Source organism: Oncorhynchus gorbuscha, linkage group LG20 (assembly GCF_021184085.1).
Source record: "Oncorhynchus gorbuscha isolate QuinsamMale2020 ecotype Even-year linkage group LG20, OgorEven_v1.0, whole genome shotgun sequence".
Taxonomy (NCBI): Eukaryota; Metazoa; Chordata; class Actinopteri; order Salmoniformes; family Salmonidae; genus Oncorhynchus; species Oncorhynchus gorbuscha.
The window spans coordinates 27,185,310-27,209,386 of record NC_060192.1 but is presented as its reverse complement, the minus strand read 5'-3'; the positions used below and the strand labels follow the sequence as shown (position 1 = coordinate 27,209,386).

Below are 24,077 nucleotides of genomic sequence, written 5' to 3'. Positions count from 1 at the left end.
AATGTCAGTTGGCTTTTCAATGTAAAGCATTCAGAGGTCGAGACAGCAGGTGCGGTGGAGAGAGAGAGTCGAAAACAGCAGAAAACAGTCTGTGGTGAGCTGCTCTGTGGGCTGCTCTGTGGTGAGCTCTGTGGTGAGCTCTCTGTGGGCTGCTCTGTGGGCTGCTCTGTGGTGAGCTCTCTGTGGGCTGCTCTGTGGTAAGCTCTCTGTGGGCTGCTCTGTGGTGAGCTCTCTGTGGGCTGCTCTGTGGTGAGCTCTCTGTGGGCTGCTCTGTGGTGAGCTCTCTGTGGGCTGCTCTGTGGTGAGCTCTCTGTGGGCTGCTCTGTGGTGAGCTCTGTGGTGAGCTCTCTGTGGGCTGCTCTGTGGTGAGCTCTGTGGTGAGCTCTCTGTGGGCTGCTCTGTGGTGAGCTCTCTGTGGGCTGCTCTGAGATGGGGCAGTGGACGTGCTGTTAACACGGTCGTCCGTAGCAGGGTAAGAGCAGAGCACTACTCCAGAGGACTACGGGCTGAGGAGCAGGGGGGAGAACACACAGGAGAGGGTCAGTGAACAGAGTCAAGGACAAGCTGAGAGGTCTCTGGGGTACGGGTTGTCTCTCTGAAGGAAGGAGCAGGAGAGAGAGGAATGTCCGTGAGGGAGATAAACTGAAATGGGTGAGGGTTGGGAGGGGGGGTAGGCTCAATTCCCAAACCACAACCCCCCTCCCCCTCCCTCACTGTGGAGGTCACAGTATCTGTGGGGAGGAATGTTTGGAAACAAGAGCTGCCAAAGAAACGGATCACCTTAAAACGATTAGGAATATGGATGATATACTGAAGTTGGCTGTGTATATGTGTGAATGTGTGTGTGTACTCCATTTTTGGGATGCTTCACTTAGTATGCATGAGAGTGTGTGTGCTTACTTGTGTTTCACTTTGTATGTGTGTGTGTGTGTGTGTGTGTGTGTGTGTGTGTGTGTGTGTGTGTGTGTGTGTGTGTGTGTGTGTGTGTGTGTGTGTGTGTGTGTGTGTGTGTGTGTGTGTGTGTGTGTGTGTGTGTGTGTGTGTGTGTGTGTATGCATTCATGTGTGTGCATTTGAGAACTCTAAAGGGAGTGTGTGTAATGTGTGTGTTATAACAAGCTCAGTTGCCTGTTAAAAGAGGAGCAGGAGTCCTAGGTGATAAACACTGGTGTGTGTCTTTATTGTGACTGAATACACATTACACACAGAAAGGAGGGGGAATCAAAACATACTTATCTACACAATATTTTAAAAGGCAACTTTATAAAAGATAGGTCCCTGTTTTCATAACAGATCCTCAATGTGAAGACCACTTACCCACAATCCTTTAGTTAACAAGGAAGCACACAATCTCCCCAAACATAAACATGTGAAACTGTTGGCATCTGAAGGGACTTTGTATGGTAGATCTAACTGTATCACCCTGGGAGGGCTTTCCGCTTTATAGAAAAGGCATTTTGATTTCAAATCACATAGAATATCAAATGGCACTCGAGCAAGACGGAAACACACCAACAGTAATATCAATCAAGTAATGAGAGGCTGATGTCTGTCCAGGTCAAGTCGTCCAATTAGAAAATACTTAAGCAGTGTTCTCTTAGTCTCGTTAACCACGGCCAGGGACCTCCTTCAGTCTGAGTGTGTGGAAGTGAGCTGCCCAGTCCAGCAGCAACAGGAAGTGGAAATGCCCAGCCAGCCATACCCCAAGAGAAACACAGGAAATACTGCAGCTTCTGAGAGGAGCAGAGGTGTAGTCAGAGAGAGAGATCTCTATCTCTGACTGAAAAACCCAACTTCTCTGTTCAGCCTAGAAAAGTGCTGATCTCAGTCCTGCTCTCCTCCCACACAGCTGACCCAGGAGAGTCATGCACAGTCACTGAGGAAGATGAGGAGAGGAAGGCTTGTATGACTACAGTCTGTTCTGGTCTAAATGCCGACATTAACCATAACACCTGAGGAAAGGCAAGGCATTTTGAAACCAAAAGAAAACGTCCATCCGGTAAGAGTCCAAACACACATTTTCCAGTCCGTTGAAAGAGCTGTAATCACATCATCATATAATCCACATGGATGAATAATCCAAGACACAACATTTGTGAAAGTGTCACCATGTTGCAGTAGCGTCGTCCGCTACTGGCTAGTTCATATTCTTCATCATGAAATACACCAATAGAAAAGCTATAGTCCTTAGGTTGACGTTGATCTGTGCTTCCACTAGTATCACCAGTGTGTTCAGGACCACAGGTAAACATTCAAGCAGTGAAGCAGAGGAGGAGTAGTGAGGGTGAACTGGCCAGTGAGGCGGTATCCCACCAGACCCCAGCACCAGGCCTGACTGACCGCTCAGTGGTCAATAAGGACAGGTTGAACAGGTTGGAGGGAAGGTCGTCTATAATAAGTTCGTATTGAGGCTCTGTCACGACACTGATGGACTTCATGTCTAAGAAGGGACTGGTACCAGGGAGAGGAACTGCGTGGGTGCAGCACCACAGGGTGCTGGATAGGTCCATGGGTGTGCGATGTTCTGTGTGGTGTGTGCGTGCTGGTGTCTGTGTTGGGTCAGGGCAAGAGGTCAGGGGTCAAGTTGAGTTGTGCTGGGGTTAGAAGCGTATGGTTCCAGGGCTCTTGGTCATGGTCAGAGTCTGGATGCTGGACAGGATCTTCCTCTGGTGTCCAGCCAGGATCACTCCCAGACGCAGCAGGTCCCTGAGAAGAAGGACATACTATTAGATAAACAGACAGACAGATAGGCAGACAGATATACAGACAGACAGCTGTGGACTTTGAGAGTGACTCAACTTCAAGAGGTTTGAAAGTCTGAAAGACACCCAGAGACAGACAGACAGACAGCTACATTGTTGTAGGTATGAACTCACTCAGCAGTGATCTGGGCCAACAGGTCTACAGAGGTGAATCCAGCCTGGAGGAAGCTGTCCTCGTAGCGCTCCATCTTGATGGCCCTCAGCCACTCCCCCACGGAGCCACACGCTGAGGGGGCCGGGGGGGCCCGCTGGTCCAGCAGGGGGTGGGATGGCCTGGGGACAGGGGACAGAGACACAGAGACACGTCACACACACACCAGGGGCCTCACAGGCATGTCTACGGAGTAGGGGCGGGATCTAAGGCTGCATAAGTGACAGGCAACAACAATGGCTGCTGGAGGGGAGGGGGCATGGGCCAGGCTGTGAGTGACAGGTCAGTATTTGGGGTGGGAGAGGGGGAGAGGATAGGCACAGCTAGAGCCTGACAGGTCACAGCAAGACAGAGGAGGGACAGTAGACTAACTCTGAAAGACAGGACTATATTCTAGGAATAAAGTAGTGGAGACTGGGGCTCTATTAGGGGACAGGATATACAGTACTCCAGCTGGTTAGACAGTCATTTCCCTGTCTTTACCTCAGGCTTTGTGTTTAAACCCACACTACCTTATCTGACTCTCCCACACACCCTCCACACCCACCCCTCTTGCCTATAGATCTGTGCTCACTCACCCTGCACCATCCTGAGCCATGATCTTGAGCGAGGCAGGGTTGCGGATCAGCTTGTCCAGGGCGCTAACGATGGCGGCAAAGCGAGGGCGGGCCGAGCGCTCCTTCTGCCAGCAGTCCAGCATCAGCTGGTGGAGGTGGGTGGGGCAGTCAGGGGGCGGGGGTAGGCGGTAGTCCTGCTCTATGGCGTTGATCACGTCCTGGTTGCTCATGTCCCAGTAGGGCCTCTCTCCGAACGACATGACCTCCCACATGACGATGCCGTAGCTCCAGGCGTCGGAGGCTGAGGTGAACTTCCTGAAGGCGATGGCCTCTGGGGCGGTCCAGCGGATAGGGATCTTACCACCCTGATAGAAGACAGGAGTCAACAACCACACACCATGACCATCTGTAGTCAACAACCACACACCATGACCATCTGTAGTCAACAACCACACACCATGACCATCTGTAGTCAACAACCATACACCATGACCATCTGTAGTCAACAACCACACACCATGACCATCTGTAGTCAACAACCACACACCATGACCATCTGTAGTCAACAACCATACACCATGACCATCTGTAGTCAACAACCATACACCATGATCCTCTGTAGTCAACAACCACACACCATGACCATCTGTAGTCAACAACCACACACCATGACCATCTGTAGTCAACAACCATACACCATGACCATCTGTAGTCAACAACCATACACCATGATCCTCTGTAGTCAACAACCACACACCATGACCATCTGTAGTCAACAACCACACACCATGACCATCTGTAGTCAACAACCACACACCATGACCATCTGTAGTCAACAACCATACACCATGACCATCTGTAGTCAACAACCATACACCATGATCCTCTGTAGGCAACAACCATACACCATGATCCTCTGTAGTCAACAACCATACACCATGACCATATGTAGTCAACAACCACACACCATGAGCATCTGTATTCAACAACCACACACCATGACCATATGTAGTCAACAACCATACACCATGAGCATCTGTATTCAACAACCATACACCATGAGCATCTGTATTCAACAACCATACACCATGACCATATGCACACACACACAAAGGGCTTGGTGTTGAGGAAGAACAGGGTGCAGTAGTCTCACCAGAGAGCTGGTGTAGGTGGGGTCTGAGGAGTTCTCCTGGAGGAAACGGGACAGGCCGAAGTCAGACACCTTACACACCAGGTTGCTGTTGACCAGGATGTTGCGGGCGGCCAGGTCTCTGTGGACGTAGCTCATCTCAGACAGGTACTTCATGCCCGACGCGATGCCACGCAGCATGCCCACCAGTTGGATGGGAGTGAACTGACCATCGTTCAACTACAGAGAGAGAGACGAAAGAGTTTGAGATCTGGAAGAAACAATTCAATATGTGTGTAAGAGGGAAGGGTTGAGGGAGAGTCAGAGTCCAGAAGTGACATAGTGAAATAATGACGCATAAGGAAGGGGTTGTGTGTGTGTTTGTGTTTGTTTGTGTGTGTCTGTGTTTGTGTGTGTGTGTGTCTGTGTGCGTTTCTGTGTGTGTGGAAGGCTCAGAGACGGTATATAGACTGACCCTAAGGAAGGAGTCAAGCGCTCCGTTCTCCATGAACTCAGTGAGGATCATGACGGGACAGGAAGCAGTGATGATGCCCTCCAGGTGGATGATGTTGGGGTGCTGGAACTGGCCCATGATGCTAGCCTCCGACAGGAAGTCCCGCCTCTGTTTGTCTGTGTAGCCACTCTTCAGGGTCTTGATGGCCACGTAGTTCTCCTTCTTCCCTGGGACCTTCAGCCTCCCCCGACACACCTCCCCAAACTCCCCTAGAGACAAGCAAGTGAAACATGAGTCAGTACAGTACATACATGATAGTACAGCAGCCTATCCACCAGTCTGTTTAATAATATCACAGAGAGACAGCCTATCCACCAGTCTGTTGAATAATATCACAGAGAGACAGCCAATCCACCAGTCTGTTTAATAATATCACAGAGAGACAGCCTATCCACCAGTCTGTTTAATAATATCACAGAGACAGCCTATCCACCAGTCTGTTTAATAATATCACAGAGAGACAGCCTATCCACCAGTCTGTTTAATAATATCACAGAGACAGCCTATCCACCAGTCTGTTTAATAATATCACAGAGAGACAGCCTATCCACCAGTCTGTTTAATAATATCACAGAGAGACAGCCTATCCACCAGTCTGTTTAATAATATCACAGAGAGACAGCCTATCCACCAGTCTGTTTAATAATATCACAGAGACAGACAGCCTAGTATCCACCAGTCTGTTTTAATAGATATCACAGACAGATCCATCAGTCTGTTTAATAATATCACAGATATCACAGAGAGACAGCCTATCCATCAGTCTGTTTAATAATATCACAGATATCACAGAGTGACAGCCTATCCACCAGTCTGTTTAATAATATCACAGAGAGACAGCCTGTCCACCAGTCTGTTTAATAGTATCACAGAGAGACAGCCTATCCACCAGTCTGTTTAATAATATCACAGAGAGACAGCCAGTCTGTTTAATAATATCACAGAGAGACAGCCTATCCACCAGTCTGTTTAATAATATCACAGAGAGACAGCCTATCCACCAGTCTGTTTAATAATATCACAGAGAGACAGCCTATCCACCAGTCTGTTTAATAATATCACAGAGAGACAGCCTATCCACCAGTCTGTTTAATAATATCACAGAGAGACAGCCTATCCACCAGTCTGTTTAATAATATCACAGAGAGACAGCCTATCCACCAGTCTGTTTAATAATATCACAGAAAGACAGCCTATCCACCAGTCTGTTTAATAGTATCACAGAGAGACAGCCTATCCACCAGTCTGTTTAATAGTATCACAGAGAGACAGCCTGTCCACCAGTCTGTTTAATAATATCACAGATATCACAGAGAGACAGCCTAGCCACCAGTCTGTTGAATAATATCACAGAGAGACAGCCTATCCACCAGTCTGTTTAATAGTATCACAGAGAGACAGCCTATCCACCAGTCTGTTGAATAATATCACAGAGAGACAGCCTATCCACCAGTCTGTTGAATAATATCACAGAGAGACAGCCTATCCACCAGTCTGTTGAATAATATCACAGAGAGACAGCCTATCCACCAGTCTGTTTAATAGTATCACAGAGAGACAGCCTATCCACCAGTCTGTTTAATAATATCACAGAGAGACAGCCTGTCCACCAGTCTGTTGAATAATATCACAGAGAGACAGCCTATCCACCAGTCTGTTTAATAATATCACAGAGAGACAGCCTGTCCACCAGTCTGTTTAATAATATCACAGAGAGACATCCTATCCACCAGTCTGTTTAATAGAATCACAGAGAGACAGCCTATCCACCAGTATGTTTAATAGTATCACAGAGAGACAGCCTATCCACCAGTCTGTTTAATAATATCACAGAGAGACAGCCTATCCACCAGTCTGTTTAATAATAGCACAGAGAGACAGCCTATCCACCAGTATGTTTAATAGAATCACAGAGAGACAGCCTGTCCACCAGTCTGTTTAATAGAATCACAGAGAGACAGCCTATCCACCAGTCTGTTTAATAGAATCACAGAGAGACAGCCTATCCACCAGTCTGTTTAATAGAATCACAGAGAGACAGCCTATCCACCAGTCTGTTTAATAATATCACAGAGAGACAGCCTATCCACCAGTCTGTTTAATAATATCACAGAGAGACATCCTATCCACCAGTCTGTTTAATAATATCACAGAGAGACAGCCTATCCACCAGTCTGTTTAATAATATCACAGAGAGACAGCCTATCCACCAGTCTGTTTAATAACATCACAGAGAGACAGCCTATCCACCAGTCTGTTTAATAATATCACAGAGACAGCCTATCCACCAGTCTGTTTAATAATATCACAGAGAGACAGCCTATCCACCAGTCTGTTTAATAACATCACAGAGAGACAGCCTATCCACCAGTCTGTTTAATAATATCACAGAGACAGCCTATCCACCAGTCTGTTTAATAATATCACAGAGAGATAGCCTGTCCACCAGTCTGTTTCATAGAATCACAGAGAGACAGCCTATCCACCAGTCTGTTTAATAGAATCACAGAGAGACAGCCTGTCCACCAGTCTGTTTAATAGAATCACAGAGAGACAGCCTGTCCACCAGTCTGTTTAATAATATCACAGAGAGACATCCTATCCACCAGTCTGTTTAATAGAATCACAGAGAGACAGCCTATCCACCAGTATGTTTAATAGTATCACAGAGAGACAGCCTATCCACCAGTCTGTTTAATAGTATCACAGAGACAGCCTATCCACCAGTCTGTTTAATAATATCACAGAGAGACAGCCTATCCACCAGTCTGTTTAATAATATCACAGAGAGACAGCCTGTCCACCAGTCTGTTTAATAATATCACAGAGAGACATCCTATCCACCAGTCTGTTTAATAGAATCACAGAGAGACAGCCTATCCACCAGTATGTTTAATAGTATCACAGAGAGACAGCCTATCCACCAGTCTGTTTAATAATATCACAGAGAGACAGCCTGTCCACCAGTCTGTTGAATAATATCACAGAGACACAGCCTATCCACCAGTATGTTTAATAGTATCACAGAGAGACAGCCTATCCACCAGTCTGTTTAATAATATCACAGAGAGACAGCCTATCCACCAGTCTGTTTAATAGTATCACAGAGAGACAGCCTATCCACCAGTCTGTTTAATAATATCACAGAGAGACAGCCTATCCACCAGTCTGTTTAATAATATCACAGAGAGACAGCCTATCCATCAGTCTGTTTAATAATATCACAGAGAGACAGCCTATCCACCAGTCTGTTTAATAATATCACAGAGAGACAGCCTATCCACCAGTCTGTTTAATAATAGCACAGAGAGACAGCCTATCCACCAGTCTGTTTAATAGAATCACAGAGAGACAGCCTGTCCACCAGTCTGTTGAATAATATCACAGAGAGACAGCCTATCCACCAGTCTGTTTAATAATATCACAGAGAGATAGCCTGTCCACCAGTCTGTTTCATAGAATCACAGAGAGACAGCCTATCCACCAGTCTGTTTAATAGAATCACAGAGAGACAGCCTGTCCACCAGTCTGTTTAATAGAATCACAGAGAGACAGCCTATCCACCAGTCTGTTTAATAGAATCACAGAGACAGCCTATCAACCAGTCTGTTTAATAATATCACAGAGAGACAGCCTATCCACCAGTCTGTTTAATAATATCACAGAGAGACAGCCTATCCACCAGTCTGTTTAATAATAGCACAGAGAGACAGCCTATCCACCAGTATGTTTAATAGAATCACAGAGAGACAGCCTGTCCACCAGTCTGTTTAATAGAATCACAGAGAGACAGCCTATCCACCAGTCTGTTTAATAGAATCACAGAGAGACAGCCTATCCACCAGTCTGTTTAATAGAATCACAGAGAGACAGCCTATCCACCAGTCTGTTTAATAATATCACAGAGAGACAGCCTATCCACCAGTCTGTTTAATAATATCACAGAGAGACATCCTATCCACCAGTCTGTTTAATAATATCACAGAGAGACAGCCTATCCACCAGTCTGTTTAATAATATCACAGAGATACAGCCTATCCACCAGTCTGTTTAATAACATCACAGAGAGACAGCCTATCCACCAGTCTGTTTAATAATATCACAGAGACAGCCTATCCACCAGTCTGTTTAATAATATCACAGAGAGACAGCCTATCCACCAGTCTGTTTAATAGTATCACAGAGAGACAGCCTATCCACCAGTCTGTTTAATAGAATCACAGAGAGACAGCCTATCCACCAGTCTGTTTAATAGAATCACAGAGAGACAGCCTATCCACCAGTCTGTTTAATAGAATCACAGAGAGACAGCCTATCCACCAGTCTGTTTAATAATATCACAGAGAGACAGCCTATCCACCAGTCTGTTTAATAATATCACAGAGAGACATCCTATCCACCAGTCTGTTTAATAATATCACAGAGAGACAGCCTATCCACCAGTCTGTTTAATAATATCACAGAGAGACAGCCTATCCACCAGTCTGTTTAATAACATCACAGAGAGACAGCCTATCCACCAGTCTGTTTAATAATATCACAGAGACAGCCTATCCACCAGTCTGTTTAATAATATCACAGAGAGACAGCCTATCCACCAGTCTGTTTAATAATATCACAGAGAGACAGCCTATCCACCAGTCTGTTTAATAACATCACAGAGAGACAGCCTATCCACCAGTCTGTTTAATAATATCACAGAGACAGCCTATCCACCAGTCTGTTTAATAATATCACAGAGAGACAGCCTATCCACCAGTCTGTTTAATAATATCACAGAGAGACAGCCTATCCACCAGTCTGTTTAATAATATCACAGAGAGACAGCCTATCCACCAGTCTGTTTAATAATATCACAGAGAGACAGCCTATCCACCAGTCTGTTTAATAATATCACAGAGAGACAGCCTATCCACCAGTCTGTTTAATAGAATCACAGAGAGACAGCCTGTCCACCAGTCTGTTTAATAGTATCACAGAGAGACAGCCTATCCACCAGTCTGTTTAATAGAATCACAGAGAGACAGCCTATCCACCAGTCTGTTTAATAGAATCAGAGAGACAGCCTGTCCACCAGTCTGTTTAATAGAATCACAGAGAGACAGCCTATCCACCAGTCTGTTTAATAATATCACAGAGACAGCCTATCCACCAGTCTGTTTAATAGAATCACAGAGAGACAGCCTATCCACCAGTCTGTTTAATAGAATCACAGAGAGACAGCCTATCCACCAGTCTGTTTAATAGAATCACAGAGAGACAGCCTATCCACCAGTCTGTTTAATAGAATCACAGAGAGACAGCCTATCCACCAGTCTGTTTAATAGAATCACAGAGACAGCCTATCCACCAGTCTGTTTAATAGAATCACAGAGAGACAGCCTATCCACCAGTCTGTTTAATAGAATCACAGAGAGACAGCCTATCCACCAGTCTGTTTAATAGTATCACAGAGAGACAGCCTATCCACCAGTCTGTTTAATAATATCACAGAGAGACAGCCTATCCACCAGTCTGTTTAATAACATCACAGAGAGACAGCCTATCCACCAGTCTGTTTAATAATATCACAGAGACAGCCTATCCACCAGTCTGTTTAATAATATCACAGAGAGACAGCCTATCCACCAGTCTGTTTAATAATATCACAGAGAGACAGCCTATCCACCAGTCTGTTTAATAATATCACAGAGAGACAGCCTATCCACCAGTCTGTTTAATAGAATCACAGAGAGACAGCCTGTCCACCAGTCTGTTTAATAGTATCACAGAGAGACAGCCTATCCACCAGTCTGTTTAATAGAATCACAGAGAGACAGCCTATCCACCAGTCTGTTTAATAGAATCAGAGAGACAGCCTGTCCACCAGTCTGTTTAATAGAATCACAGAGAGACAGCCTATCCACCAGTCTGTTTAATAATATCACAGAGACAGCCTATCCACCAGTCTGTTTAATAGAATCACAGAGAGACAGCCTATCCACCAGTCTGTTTAATAGAATCACAGAGAGACAGCCTATCCACCAGTCTGTTTAATAGAATCACAGAGAGACAGCCTATCCACCAGTCTGTTTAATAGAATCACAGAGAGACAGCCTATCCACCAGTCTGTTTAATAGAATCAGAGAGACAGCCTATCCACCAGTCTGTTTAATAGAATCACAGAGAGACAGCCTATCCACCAGTCTGTTTAATAGTATCACAGAGAGACAGCCTATCCACCAGTCTGTTTAATAATATCACAGAGAGACAGCCTATCCACCAGTCTGTTTAATAGTATCACAGAGAGACAGCCTATCCACCAGTCTGTTTAATAATATCACAGAGAGACAGCCTATCCACCAGTCTGTTTAATAGTATCACAGAGAGACAGCCTGTCCACCAGTCTGTTTAATAGAATCACAGAGACAGCCTATCCACCAGTCTGTTTAATAGAATCACAGAGAGACAGCCTATCCACCAGTCTGTTTAATAGAATCACAGAGAGACAGCCTATCCACCAGTCTGTTTAATAGAATCACAGAGAGACAGCCTATCCACCAGTCTGTTTAATAGAATCACAGAGAGACAGCCTATCCACCAGTCTGTTTAATAGAATCACAGAGAGACAGCCTATCCACCAGTCTGTTTAATAGAATCACAGAGAGACAGCCTGAGACCCACCGGCACCAATGACCTCCTCGATCTTGACAAAGGAAACATCGATCTCCTTGGCAAACTCCCGTACGGCTTCGTTAGGGTCCTCGTAGGTAAAGGGGTCAATATAGACCTTGACTCCTGAGGAGAGGAGGGGGAGTGGGGGAATTAAACGACGAACCAGTCATGGTCACATACTGACTAAAATATGAATAACATGACTTTTAATAAATCTGTACGCACTATTTGCGTGCGTGTGTGTGTGTGTACTCACCTTGGCCCAGGAGGTACTGTCCATGTTTGTCACTCAGCTCTGGGTCCTTCATTCTACTGTGTCTGCTGTGGAAAAGAACCAAGTGTGGGAGAGGAAGGAGGGAGAGGGGGAAAGAGATAAAAGCGCCAAGGTGTCAGAGAAAGAGCGATAGAGGGAAGAAAGATGTGGTTAGCCCGGTGACAAAACACTGTCTCTCCCTGTCTCTCTCTCTCCCTGTCTCTCTCTCTCCCTGTCTCTCACTCTCCCTGTCTCTCTCTCTCCCTGTCTCTCTCTCTCCCTGTCTCTCACAAACAAGCTCATTTGGTATCTGTCTCAGACACAATACATGACTGTTAAATATTGTAATGTCTTGACCCTGGGCCCTCCTCTACTGTTCTCCCACATTCAGGAGCCACTATGCTCTGTGTTACTGACTGCGTGTCTGCTGCACTGGGCTGGAGGCCTCCATTAGTGAGACTTTGGCCCCATCCCAGTAGGACTGTACAGCCCTGTAGCTACTGGGCACCTGCCTCTCTCTCTCTCTCTCTCTCTCTCTCTCTCTCTCTCTCTCTCTCTCTCTCTCTCTCTCTCTCTCTCTCTCTCTCTCTCTCTCTCTCTCTCTCTCTCTCTCCCTCTCTCCTTTCTCACAGGCCCAAAATAGCAATACTGTCCCCACCCTCAGCTGGCGGTTGGTCCAGACCTCTACGGTGAGTGTGTGTTTGTGTGCATGCGTGTGTGTTTAAATGTGATTGCACACATCTGTGTATTTCTCAGAGTATGTGCAATGTCTGTGTACTGAATGTGTTCGTATTAGTGTAACGCATGTATGCGTGTGCACAACTCTGTATGTGTGTGTATGGTGTGTGCCCCAAGGTCAGAACTATTGTTCTCCTGTCCTGTGGAGACAGGGTTGGGACGGCTGCATCCTGTCTCTGACCGCCTCCCTCCCTCCATCTCTCCCTCTCTCCTCCCTCTCTCTCTCTCTCTCTCTCTCTCTCTCTCTCTCTCTCTCTCTCTCTCTCTCTCTCTCTCTCTCTCTCTCTCTCTCTCTCCCTCTTTCCTCCTCTCTCTCTCCCTCCCTCCACCTCTCTCTCTATATATATATATATCCATCTCTCTCTCCCCCTCCCTCTATCTCTATCGCTCTATCCCCCTCTCTCTATCTCTCCATCCCTCCCTCTCTCTCTATATATATATATATCCATCCCTCTCTTTCCCTCTCTCCCCATCCCCCTCTCTCTCCCTCCCTCCCCCCTCACTCTCTCTAGTTCCCAGAACCTTTTTTCTGAGGGCATGTGGGGCTATTTGCTGAAACAATGAGGGTTATAATGAGTGGAATAACTTCTAGCCTCGTAAGCATAAAGTCACAAAGAAAATGTATTTGGTTTACTGAAATATGACATAGTGTTTGTATATAGCAGAGTTATTATCTAAGATATAAGATATGATTAGTGCAGGTTACAAAAACACAACATGTCAAATGTTAAGATAAGATTAATGTTTCCTTTTTGTAAAATGCACATTACAGAATTGATGTCCCTGTCTTCTCCCCCTCTCCCCTCTTCCTGGTTCTCACCGTATGCAGAAAACAGCCACAGTGACGACAGTGATGAGCAGAAGCATCCCCATGGCGATAAGGACACCGGTCATCAGAAGCTGGTTAGGAGAGTCGTCCCCTGAATAAAGGATGTAAAGGAAGGGGGAGTGCAAAGGAAAAATAAAATAATTAGTAACAAGGAAATGTCAAAAATACACCACAACAAACCTTATAAATAATGAACTGATGTATTCTGGGTAATAAACTAGAAGAACAGGGCGGACCTAACACACACAAAACTAGAAGAAACCTAGAAGACTTTGTTGGCCTCTCTGATATGGCCAGGCCATATTGACAGGCCCCTCTCAGAGAGTGAAGCCTGGGCCTTTCCTTACCGTCAGGCAGTGTTCTGAAGGAGGCTGCTGGGCTGAAGCTGCCGTAGCCGGCCATGGTGCGGGCCCGAACCTGCACCTCATACTGAGTGGCCCTGCGGAGATCACTCAGCACCACCTGGTTACTGTCACTCTCCCTGTAGCTACACAACTGCTCCTCACCTCGACGCTCCTTCGGGGCGGAGAGAGACGATGAAGGGAGAGAGAGACGATGGAGGGAGAGAGAGACGATGGAGGGAGAGAGAGACGATGGAAGGAGAGAGAGACAATGGAGGGAGAGAGAGACGATGAAGGGAGAGGGATGGAGGGAGAGAGAGACGATGAAGGGAGAGAGGGACGATGGAGGGAGAGAGAGACGATGGAGAGAGAGACGATGGGGGGAGAGAGAGACGATGAAGGGAGAGAGAGACGATGGAGGGAGAGAGAGACGAATGAAGGGAGAGAGAGACGATGGAAGGAGAGAGAGACAATGGAGGGAGAGAGAGACGATGAAGGGAGAGGGATGGAGGGAGAGAGAGACGATGAAGGGAGAGAGGGACGATGGAGGGAGAGAGAGAGACGATGAAGGGAGAGAGAGACGATGGAGGGAGAGAGGGACAATGGAGGGAGAGAGAGACAATGAAGGGAGAGGGATGGAGGGAGAGAGAGACGATGAAGGGAGAGAGGGACGATGGAGGGAGAGAGAGACGATGGAGAGAGAGACGATGGGGGGAGAGAGAGACGATGAAGGGAGAGAGAGACGATGGAGGGAGAGAGAGACGAATGAAGGGAGAGAAGAGACGATGGAGGGAGAGAGAGACGATGAAGGGAGAGAGAGACGATGGAGGGAGAGAGAGACGATGGAGGGAGAGAGAGACGATGGAGGGAGAGAGAGACGATGAAGGGAGGGAGGGAGAGAGAGAGACGATGGAGGGAGAGAGAGACGATGGAGGGAGAGAGAGGCGATGAAGGGAGAGAGAGACGATGGAGGGAGAGAGACGATGGAGGGAGAGAGAGACGATGAAGGGAGAGAGAGACGATGGAGGGAGAGAGAGAGACGATGGAGGGAGAGAGGGAGATGATGAAGGGAGAGAGAGACAATGAAGGGAGAAGGATGAAGGGAGAGAGAGACGATGGAGGGAGAGAGAGACAATGAAGGGAGAGAGGGACAATGGAGGGAGAGAGAGACGATGGAGGGAGCGAGGCGATGGAGGAAGAGAGAGACGATGAAGGGAGAGAGGGAGAGAGAGACGATGGGGGGGAGAGAGAGACGATGGAGGGAGAGAGAGACAATGGAGGGAGAGAGAGACGATGGAGGGAGAGAGAGAGAGACGATGAAGGGAGAAAGGGATGGGGTTGAACAAAAGCAGATAAGAACAATGGGTTGAGCCAGTGGGTGAGAGGTCAGAGTGATGGACAGAGATAGAACAGTCAACTCCCTAAGACCTGAGGTGAGTCAGTGGGAGAGGAGAGATCTGGTTCTCCTCACCGTCTCACAGTAACGTAGCTGGTACTGCAGGATGGTGTAGTGGGGCTGGGCTGGAACGGACCAGTGGAGAGTCAGACTGCTCTCTGTAGAAATACTCTTCTTGATCACAGACAGCAGCACTGGAACTGCACTCAGACCAACACAAAGAAACGACTTTAAAAGATAGAACAACATTCAACTTCCTCTTCTAACCATGCAACACCAACCCAAACATCCCTCTCTCACCCTCGTGACTGGTGGTGATGTTAACTCTATCGCTGGGGGACCCCTTGCCATTGGAAGGGGAGACCCCGTTGAGGGCCTGGATAGAGAAGGTGTATGTGGTGTGAGGCATGAGGCCCCAGACCACCACCCTGCGGCCCAGCAGGCCTCGCTGAGAGGGTCTGTAGCTGACACTGTCCCCGCAGGGTGAGCACGGACCCCTAGGGGACCCACACAGGGAACACTCCACAGAGTAGCTCAGATCAGTCCTGCCACCGCTGTCCATGGGCTCGCTCCACTCTAGAGTCACCGTGGTGTCGTTGATCTGGGTCACGATGCTACGTGGGGCAGAGGGGGGTCCTGGAGGATGGGGGAGAGGAGAGGGTCACACACCTCCTCATCAGGTAATCAGCAGTCATAAATACTTCATCAGCCACAAGTACAAAGACATTTTCCATTTGAAGGCAATTCACTGGAGCGATGTGTATCATTACCATTCCTCTGTTTCACATTTACATTGTCAATTAAATCACTTGCATTTTATTTGCCATTTGTTTTGCTCCCGACACATGTTCAGAAAGCGTTTGGAGGAGCCGCCGGGGAAGAGGGGCACAGCAGGAAACAACATTGAGATGCAGGATTGAATTGGTGCTCCAATTACACGCGTCTACATTTCGATAATGATCAGCAGCTGAAGATTGTACTAGGGGGATTGTGATTGCTGCCACAATTGCAACGCCACTCAGCCAGTGTGAATGAGTTCCTGTTCCTGCCAAGGCCATTTACAGCGACTGTAAAATGCTTAGTGATATCAGGCACAATGCTCTCTGGGAGGTTGGGCTGGCCACAAGTAGGAGGCAGTTGACTACCATCACATAACCCTACATTAATTTAGGTTCAATTTACGTCAAATTCAAAAAGTCTATATTTGGGGGGGCCTGTGGGGGTTGGGGGGGCCTGTGATGAGCAAAACAATCAGGAGTGATTGAAATAAATGAAGTGGTGTAAGAGGTTATCAGAGTCTACAGGGAATCGTGTTGGTTCTCCACGGGGTGTCCGTCTTCTGCCACTACAAGGAACAGAGTTTCAGATTGCTGTTAGTTGCGAAGTCTTTTCATGGCCGTTCTGAGTGAGTGTGCCCAATTAAAAATGCCTCCCCTTTCACGCACGTGGCTGAATTGAAATTCCTGAATCCACATGGAGGTGTCACTCAGGGCAATCAATGCGTCCCTTACTGGGAGTGACCACCAGGTTCTGCCCTGCCCCCTCTCCACAGTCACAAAGGAGCTGCACCTCAATACTCTCAGCCCTGGGACAAAGACCACAGAGCAGGTGACAGGGGCTGAGCACAGCAACACCAGAGGAGAAGAGAAATGGCAACAAAGGAGGAGGGGAAATAAGATACACATGTTGAAAGTGGAACTAGGACAGAAACAGAGAGAGAGAGAGGTTAGCAGAGTCTACGTGGAATTGTGTTGGTCCTCCACGGCGTTTGCGTTGAGAGAGAGAGAGTATCAGGGGAAAGTAATGTGTGTACTCACTGGTACATGGGGTGTCTGGAGTGTCAGAGTCAGCGCGGAGGTATCCTGGACGACACTGACACACAGGTGAGCCTGTCACCACAGCATGGCTGAACCCTGGACAAGCCTGGCACTGGCCCCCCGAGCCAGACCTAAACTGACCCACAGAACAGGCTGTGTGGAGGGAGGGAGGGGGGGGGGGCGAGGAGGGAAGAGGGGGAGAAGGAAAGTAAGCATGGCCCTGAACATCACCACAAAGCAGCACAGCATCCCGGCGTGGTGCGTCAGGTCAGGACGCGTGTAAACAGCCTTTGAATGGAGCCTGTTCCCTGACCCACCGGGCTCATTCAGCCAGGGTGTGTGTGGTGCTGCAATATCTGCTCTGTTCACTTTCTGTTGAATAAAAGTCTACTCAAATACATCTAATATATGACTGGACATAAGTATTCAATAGTGGATATTGAAGGTCTAATTTTCTGTGCCGTACGGAGTAATAATAACAGACAGACCTCTGACCAAGCAAACCATTCCCAGAACATTAGCTGAGGTTCCCATTAATTGTAGTGAGGGTTGTATCTAACATTAGGATGATAACATCCTAAAAACATTCAAATAATGTTTTTGATAAAAAAAATATATATATATATATATATATTTTAAATGAAATATCCTTGGAATGTTCTCCTAACATTCACTAAAACTAACATCTGTAACAACCATCACAGAACATTCCCCAAACGTTCTCATTAGGTTTCCAGGTCATGTAATAACACAATGTACCAGTCATGTTTCTGAGCAAACCAACATTTGACATGTTAAACTTCCCAGAACATTAGTTGGGTTGCAAATGTTCTCATAACACAGTAACTGTCCAGTCATGCTGATGATTATATCATGTTTGTATAAAACATTCCCAGAACATTTTTAGTCTGTTGTTTAAAGGTTCCCAGAATGTTTCATTAGGTTGTGGGAACAGTCTGGTGAGAACATTGTGGGGGCAGTCTAGTGGGAACATTGTGGGAACAGTCTAGTGAGAACATTGTGGGGACAGTCTGGTGGGAACAGTCTAGTGGGAACATTGTGGGAACAGTCTAGTGGGAACATTGTGGGGACAGTCTGGTGAGAACATTGTGGGGACAGTCTGGTGAGAACATTGTGGGGACAGTCTGGTGAGAACATTGTGGGGACAGTCTGGTGGGAACATTGTGGGGACAGTCTGGTGAGAACATTGTGGGGACAGTCTGGTGAGAACATTGTGGGGACAGTCTGGTGGGAACATTGTGGGGACAGTCTGGTGAGAACATTGTGGGGACAGTCTGGTGGGAACATTGTGGGAACAGTCTGGTGGGAACATTGTGGGTACAGTCTGGTGAGAACATTGTGGGAACAGTCTAGTGGGAACATTGTGGGGACAGTCTGGTGAGAACATTGTGGGGACAGTCTGGTGGGAACATTGTGGGGACAGTCTGGTGGGAACATTGTGGGGACAGTCTGGTGGGAACATTGTGGGAACAGTTTAGTGGGAACATTGTGGGAACATCACAGTCTAGTGGGAACATTGTGGGGACAGTCTGGTGGAAAAGATAAGTTCCCAAAATACAGTCTGGTGGGAACAGTCTAGTGGGAAAAACATATTTTACAATGTTTCTTTTAGGGCACAATAAACATTCACCTGATGTAACAAGAACATTCCCAGAACATCTGTTCTATAAAGGTTCCCAGAATGTTTCATTAGGTTGTAGGAACAGTCTGGTGGGAACATTGTTCTAGTTGTTATCTAAGAACTGTATTTTCCCATGAGGGACAAGTAAGTTGTATTTTATTGTACTGAATAACATGGTTACTGTATTCATCAGCAGTGAGGTAGGGCTACAGTTTGGTTGTTATTCTACTTGTTTAATGGGTAGTTGTAGGGTTAATACTAAGCCAGGTTGCCTAACAGTTGAGGATTTTACGACTCCTACGAGTTATCATTAACCAAATAGAGAGGCTAAACAGTTAAGGCGCTAACTCTGCCAGGCAGGAAGCAACATGTCGGCAGAAAAAAGCTCCACGTCAGCCTAATCGCTGAATAAGATGACATCATTACAATTCAAGTGGCCCTGGCCTTCCTTTCCCAGACAGTGTAAATATACTGTCTCTTTGTTATCCATGTACAGGATATAACTTTCACTCTCTCTCTCTCTCTCTCTCTCTCTCTCTCTCTCTCTCTCTCTCTCTCTCTCTCTCTCTCTCTCTCTCTCTCTCTCTCTCTCTCTCCCTACCTGTCTCTCTCTCTCTCTCTCTCTCTCTGACTACCTGTCTCTCTCTCCCTCCCTACCTGTCTCTCTCTCTCTCCCTCTCTCTCCCTCTACCTGTCTGTCTCTCTCTCTCTCTCCCTACCTGTCTCTCTCTCTCTCTCTCTACCTCTCTCTCTCTCACTACCTGTCTCTCTCTCTCCCTCCCTACCTGTCTCTCTCTCTCTCTCTCCCTCTACCTGTCTGTCTCTCTCTCTCTCTCTCTCTCTCTCTCTCTCTCCTCTCCCTCCCTGTCTCTCTCTCCCTCCCTACCTGTCTCTCTCTCTCTCTCCCCTCTCTCTCTCTCTCTCTCTCTCTCTCTCTCTCTCTCTCTCTCTCTCTCTCTCTCTCTCTCTCTCTCTCTCTACCTGTCTCTCTCTCTCTCCCTACCTGTCTCTCTCTCTCTCTGCCTGTCTCTCTCTCTGTACCTCTCTCTCTCTCTAACTGTCTCCCTCTCTCTCTCTCCCCATTTCTTTCTCCCTCCCTACCTCTCTCTCTCTCTCTCTCTCTCTCTCTCTCTCTCTCTCTCTCTCTCTCTCTCTCTCTCTCTCTCTCTCTCTCTCTCTCTACCTGTCTCTCTCTCTCTCCCTAACTGTCTCTCTCTCTCTCCCTACCCGTCTCTCTCTCTCTACATCTCTCTCTCTACCTCTCTGTCTCTCTCTCCCTATATCTCTTTCTCCCTCCCTCTCTCTCGCTCTCCATACCTCTCTCTCTCTACCTGTCTCTCTACCTCTCGCTCTCTTTCTCCCTCCCTCTCTCTCTCGCTCCCTACCTCCCACTCTCCCTACCTGTCTCCCTCCCTACCTGTCTCTCTCTCTCTCCCTCTACCTCTCTCTCTCTCTCTCTCTCTCTCTCTCTCTCTCTCTCTCTCTCTCTCTCTCCTCTCTCTCTCTCTCTCTCTCTCTCTCTCTCTCTCTCTCTCTCTCTCTCTCTCTCTCCCTACCTGTCTGTCTCTCTCTCTCCCTACCTGTCTCTCTCTTTCTCCCTCTACCTGTCTGTCTCTCTCTCTCTCTCTCTCCCTACCTGTCTCTCTCTCTCTACCTCTCTCTCTCTCTCCCTCCCTACCTCTCTCTCTCTCTCTCTCTCTCTCTCTCTCTCTCTCTCTCTCTCTCTCTCTCTCTCCCTCTACCTGTCTGTCTCTCTCTCTCTCCCTACCTGTCTGTCTCTCTCTCTCTCTCTCTCTCTCTCTCTCCCTACCTCTCTCTCTCTCTACTTGTCTCTCTCTCTCTATCTACCTCTCTCTCTCCCTACCTGTCTCGCTCTCTCTACCTGTCTCTCTCTCTGTACCTCTCTCTCTCTACCTCTCTCTCTCTCTACCTGTCTCTCTCTCTGTACCTCTCTCTCTCTACCTCTCTCTCTCTCTCTCTACCTGTCTCTCTCTCCCTATTTCTTTCTCCCTCCTTCTCTCTCTCTCCCCATTTCTTTCTCCCTCCCTCCCCCTCTCTCTCTCTCTCTCTCTCTCTCTCTCTCTCTCTCTCTCTCTCTCTCTCTCTCTCCCTCTACCTGTCTCTCTCTCCCTAACTGTCTCTCTCTCTCTCCCTACCCGTCTCTCTCTATCTACCTCTCTCTCTCTTTCTCCCTCCCTCGCTCCCTACCTCTCTCTCTCCCTATATCTCTTTCTCCCTCCCTCTCTCTCGCTCTCCATACCTCTCTCTCCCTACCTGTCTCTCTCTCTCTACCCTCTCTCTCTCTCTCTCTCTCTCTCTCTCTCTCTCTCTCTCCCTCTCCTCCTCTCTCTCTCTCTCTCTCTCTCTCTCTCTCTCTCTCTCTCTCTCTCTCTCTCTCTCTCTCTCTCCCTACCTCCCACTCTCCCTACCTGTCTCTCTCCCTACCTGTCTCTCTCTCTACCTGTCTCGCTCTCTCCCTACCTCTGTTTCTCCCTCCCTCTCTCTCTCTCTCTCCCTACCTCTCTCTCTCTCTCCCTACTGCTCTCTTTCTCCCTACCTCTCTCTCTCCCTACCTCTCTCTCTCTCTCTACCTGTCTCTCTCTCCCTACCTCTCTCTCTTTCTCTCTACCTGTCTCTCTCTCTACCTGTCTCTCTCTCCCTACCTCTCTCCCTGTCTCTCTCTCTTTCTCCCTACCTGTCTCTCTCTCTCTTTCTCTCTACCTCTCTCTCCCTACCTCTAACTCTCTATCTACCTGTCTCTCTCTCTTTCTCTCTACCTCTCTCTCCCTACCTCTCTCTCTCTCTCCCTACCGCTCTCTCTCTCTTTCTCCCTACCTGTCTCTCTCTCCCTACCGCTCTCTTTCTCCCTACCTGTCTCTCTCTCCCTACCTCTCTCTCTCTCTTTCTCTCTACCTGTCTCTCTCTCTCTCACTACCTCTCTCTCTACCTGTCTCTCTACCTGTCTCTCGCTTTCTCTCTACCTCTCTCTCTCTCCCTACCTCTCTACCTGTCTCTCTGTCTTTCTCCCTACCTGTCTCTCTCACTCTCTCTTTCTCTCTCCCTCCCTCTCTCTCTCTCTTTCTCCCTACCTCTCTCTCTCCCTATCACTCTCTTTCTCTCTACCTGTCTCTCTCTCTCTCTCTCTCTCTCTCTCTCTTTCTCTCTACCTGTCTCTCTCTCTCTCCCTACCTCTCTTTCTCTCTACCTCTCTCTCTCTACCTGTCTCTCTCTCTTTCTCTTTCACTCTACCTCTCTCTCTCTACCTCTCTCTCTCTCTACTTGTCTCTCTCTCTTTCTCCCTACCTCTCTCTCTCCCTACCGCTCTCTCTCTCTTTCTCTCTACCTGTCTCTCTCTCTCTCCCTACCTCTCTTTCTCTCTACCTCTCTCTCTCTACCTGTCTCTCTCTCTTTCTCTTTCACTCTACCTCTCTCTCTCTACCTCTCTCTCTCTCTACTTGTCTCTCTCTCTTTCTCTCTACCTCTCTCTCTCTCTACCTGTCTCTCTCTCTTTCTCTCTACCGGTCTCTCTCTCTTTCCCTCTACACGTCTCTCTCTCTCTCTACCTCTCTCTCTCTCTTTCTCTATACCTGCATACCTCTCTCTCTCTTTCCCTCTCTCCCTATTGTGTCTGAGCTGGTCCTTTGTGTAAAAACCCATGTACCCAAGCAGTGCAGGGGTTAAAACCATGTGCAAACAGCTACGGAGTGCAACACAAAATGATCTCTACAGAATCACAAAAGAATCATCAAATAAATCGTACCTGGATATTGCATAGTCTACAATGTATCTTAATGAAAGGTGTTGACAGAGAGTGGAACTGCTCTTAGGGTCATACTGATAGATGTGGGATCTTCATTTGAGCCAGTTTGCTACAGCAGGAAAATAAACCTGCAGCAACAGGAACTGTGCATTATTATGTGGATTATAATTCATGGACATTTTTATAGGGATTGATACATTTTTTGTGTGGGAAAATCAAGTCTGAAATGTCTAAGTGGAAATTACAAACATTAAAAGCCTTCTAAAACTCAAATACACTACAAGTTCGCAGTTCCTGCTTTGCAGGATTTTTTTTGTTGCAACAAAAGACTGATCAAATGAAGATCCTACATCTGTAGTTTCCCCTAACAAGCCCAACCTCTGTGACCAGAGCACAGGGAGCAACACAGCCACCCAGAGACAGAGACATCAGAGTGCTGTTCATAAATACCCTCTAACTGGCTGGCTGCTGGTGGGATGCTGCAGGGGGGAGAGGTTTATAGCTAACAGATAGGCTCGAGCTGGGCCACTTAAAGAGCTTTATGACCTATCCCCCCTCCCGCTGATGGCACACTCTCAATACAGCAACAAACACACTGCCTTTTACCACCCACTTTCCTCTTCTCTGGTGGAGAGACATTAAAACAAGAAGACAGCAATAGAAGTTAGCTAAAACACTGTCTGCTGAATGATATGCATGGCTGTGTGTTTATTCTGATGAGCTAAGAGACAGAAACAGAGAGGAGAGAGGGTGAGCGAGAGGGTGAGCGAGAGGAGGAGAGAGAGAGGAGAGGGAGAAAGGAGGAAAGAGAGAGAGAGGAGAGAGAGAGGCGGAGGAGATAGAGTGTGTGTGTGTGACTAAGGTTGCAAAATTCCAGGAACTTTCAAAAAAATCCTTGGTTTTACAGAATCCTGGTTGGAGGATTCCGGATTTTCTGCATTATCCTTCCCTGAATCTGGGAATTTTCCAACCGGGATTTCGGGAAAAAATGGAAATTTATTGAAAGTTCACATAATTTTAATTAGCTAGACAGAGGCAACCCACTACCTGTGGCATTGTGTGTGTGTGTGTGTGTGATTGCGTGGATATGAGGAAGAGGAGTAGTCTGCACTGTGTGTGTGTGAGTGTGTTAGAATGCCAGAGATGTATTGCCTTATCGTGCTTTTATCTTCCATTTTCAGTCATCTGCTGTTGTGTTCCAGTAGCGATCTGCTGAGAGGGACCTGTCAGAGCAGCATCATACCACATCTAACCACTGACATGGAGGAGGGGAAGATAGAACACCATGGAATTGTTCATTGTATCTGCATTTCTGTCCATCTGTCCCTCTCCACCTGTGTGTGTGTGTGGCTGTACATGGATAATTCATCTCATTATGGGAGTTGTAGTGCCCAAGGGGGAATACCCCCCCTGCTTCTCTCTCTGTTGTCAGGTTGGCTTTGATGTACCGCTATTAGTAGATGCTTTACCTTCACTCTCCCTCCTTTCTTTTCCTCCATCCTCTCTTCTCTTCTCCTCCCTCTTCTCTTCTCCTC

At 47.3% G+C, this 24,077-nt stretch overlaps 1 protein-coding gene across 1 annotated transcript in view; it reads right to left on the bottom strand.

Annotated features, from left to right (window-relative positions):
• Positions 1–1,155: 1,155 nt before the first annotated feature.
• The window catches only part of LOC124006768 (ephrin type-B receptor 4a-like), a 54,312-nt gene continuing 31,390 nt past the window's right edge, over positions 1,156–24,077 (bottom strand). Inside the window, exons 5-16 of the mRNA XM_046316905.1 lie at positions 17,141–17,293; positions 15,624–15,959; positions 15,399–15,523; positions 13,934–14,102; positions 13,578–13,677; positions 12,023–12,087; positions 11,776–11,889; positions 5,074–5,321; positions 4,623–4,838; positions 3,491–3,834; positions 2,876–3,034; positions 1,156–2,705 (exon numbers count right to left, since the gene is read on the bottom strand). Coding sequence (XP_046172861.1) covers positions 2,600–2,705; positions 2,876–3,034; positions 3,491–3,834; positions 4,623–4,838; positions 5,074–5,321; positions 11,776–11,889; positions 12,023–12,087; positions 13,578–13,677; positions 13,934–14,102; positions 15,399–15,523; positions 15,624–15,959; positions 17,141–17,293 — 2,135 coding nt within the window. The 3' untranslated portion in view covers positions 1,156–2,599. The remainder of the gene's footprint in view (positions 2,706–2,875; positions 3,035–3,490; positions 3,835–4,622; positions 4,839–5,073; positions 5,322–11,775; positions 11,890–12,022; positions 12,088–13,577; positions 13,678–13,933; positions 14,103–15,398; positions 15,524–15,623; positions 15,960–17,140; positions 17,294–24,077) is intronic.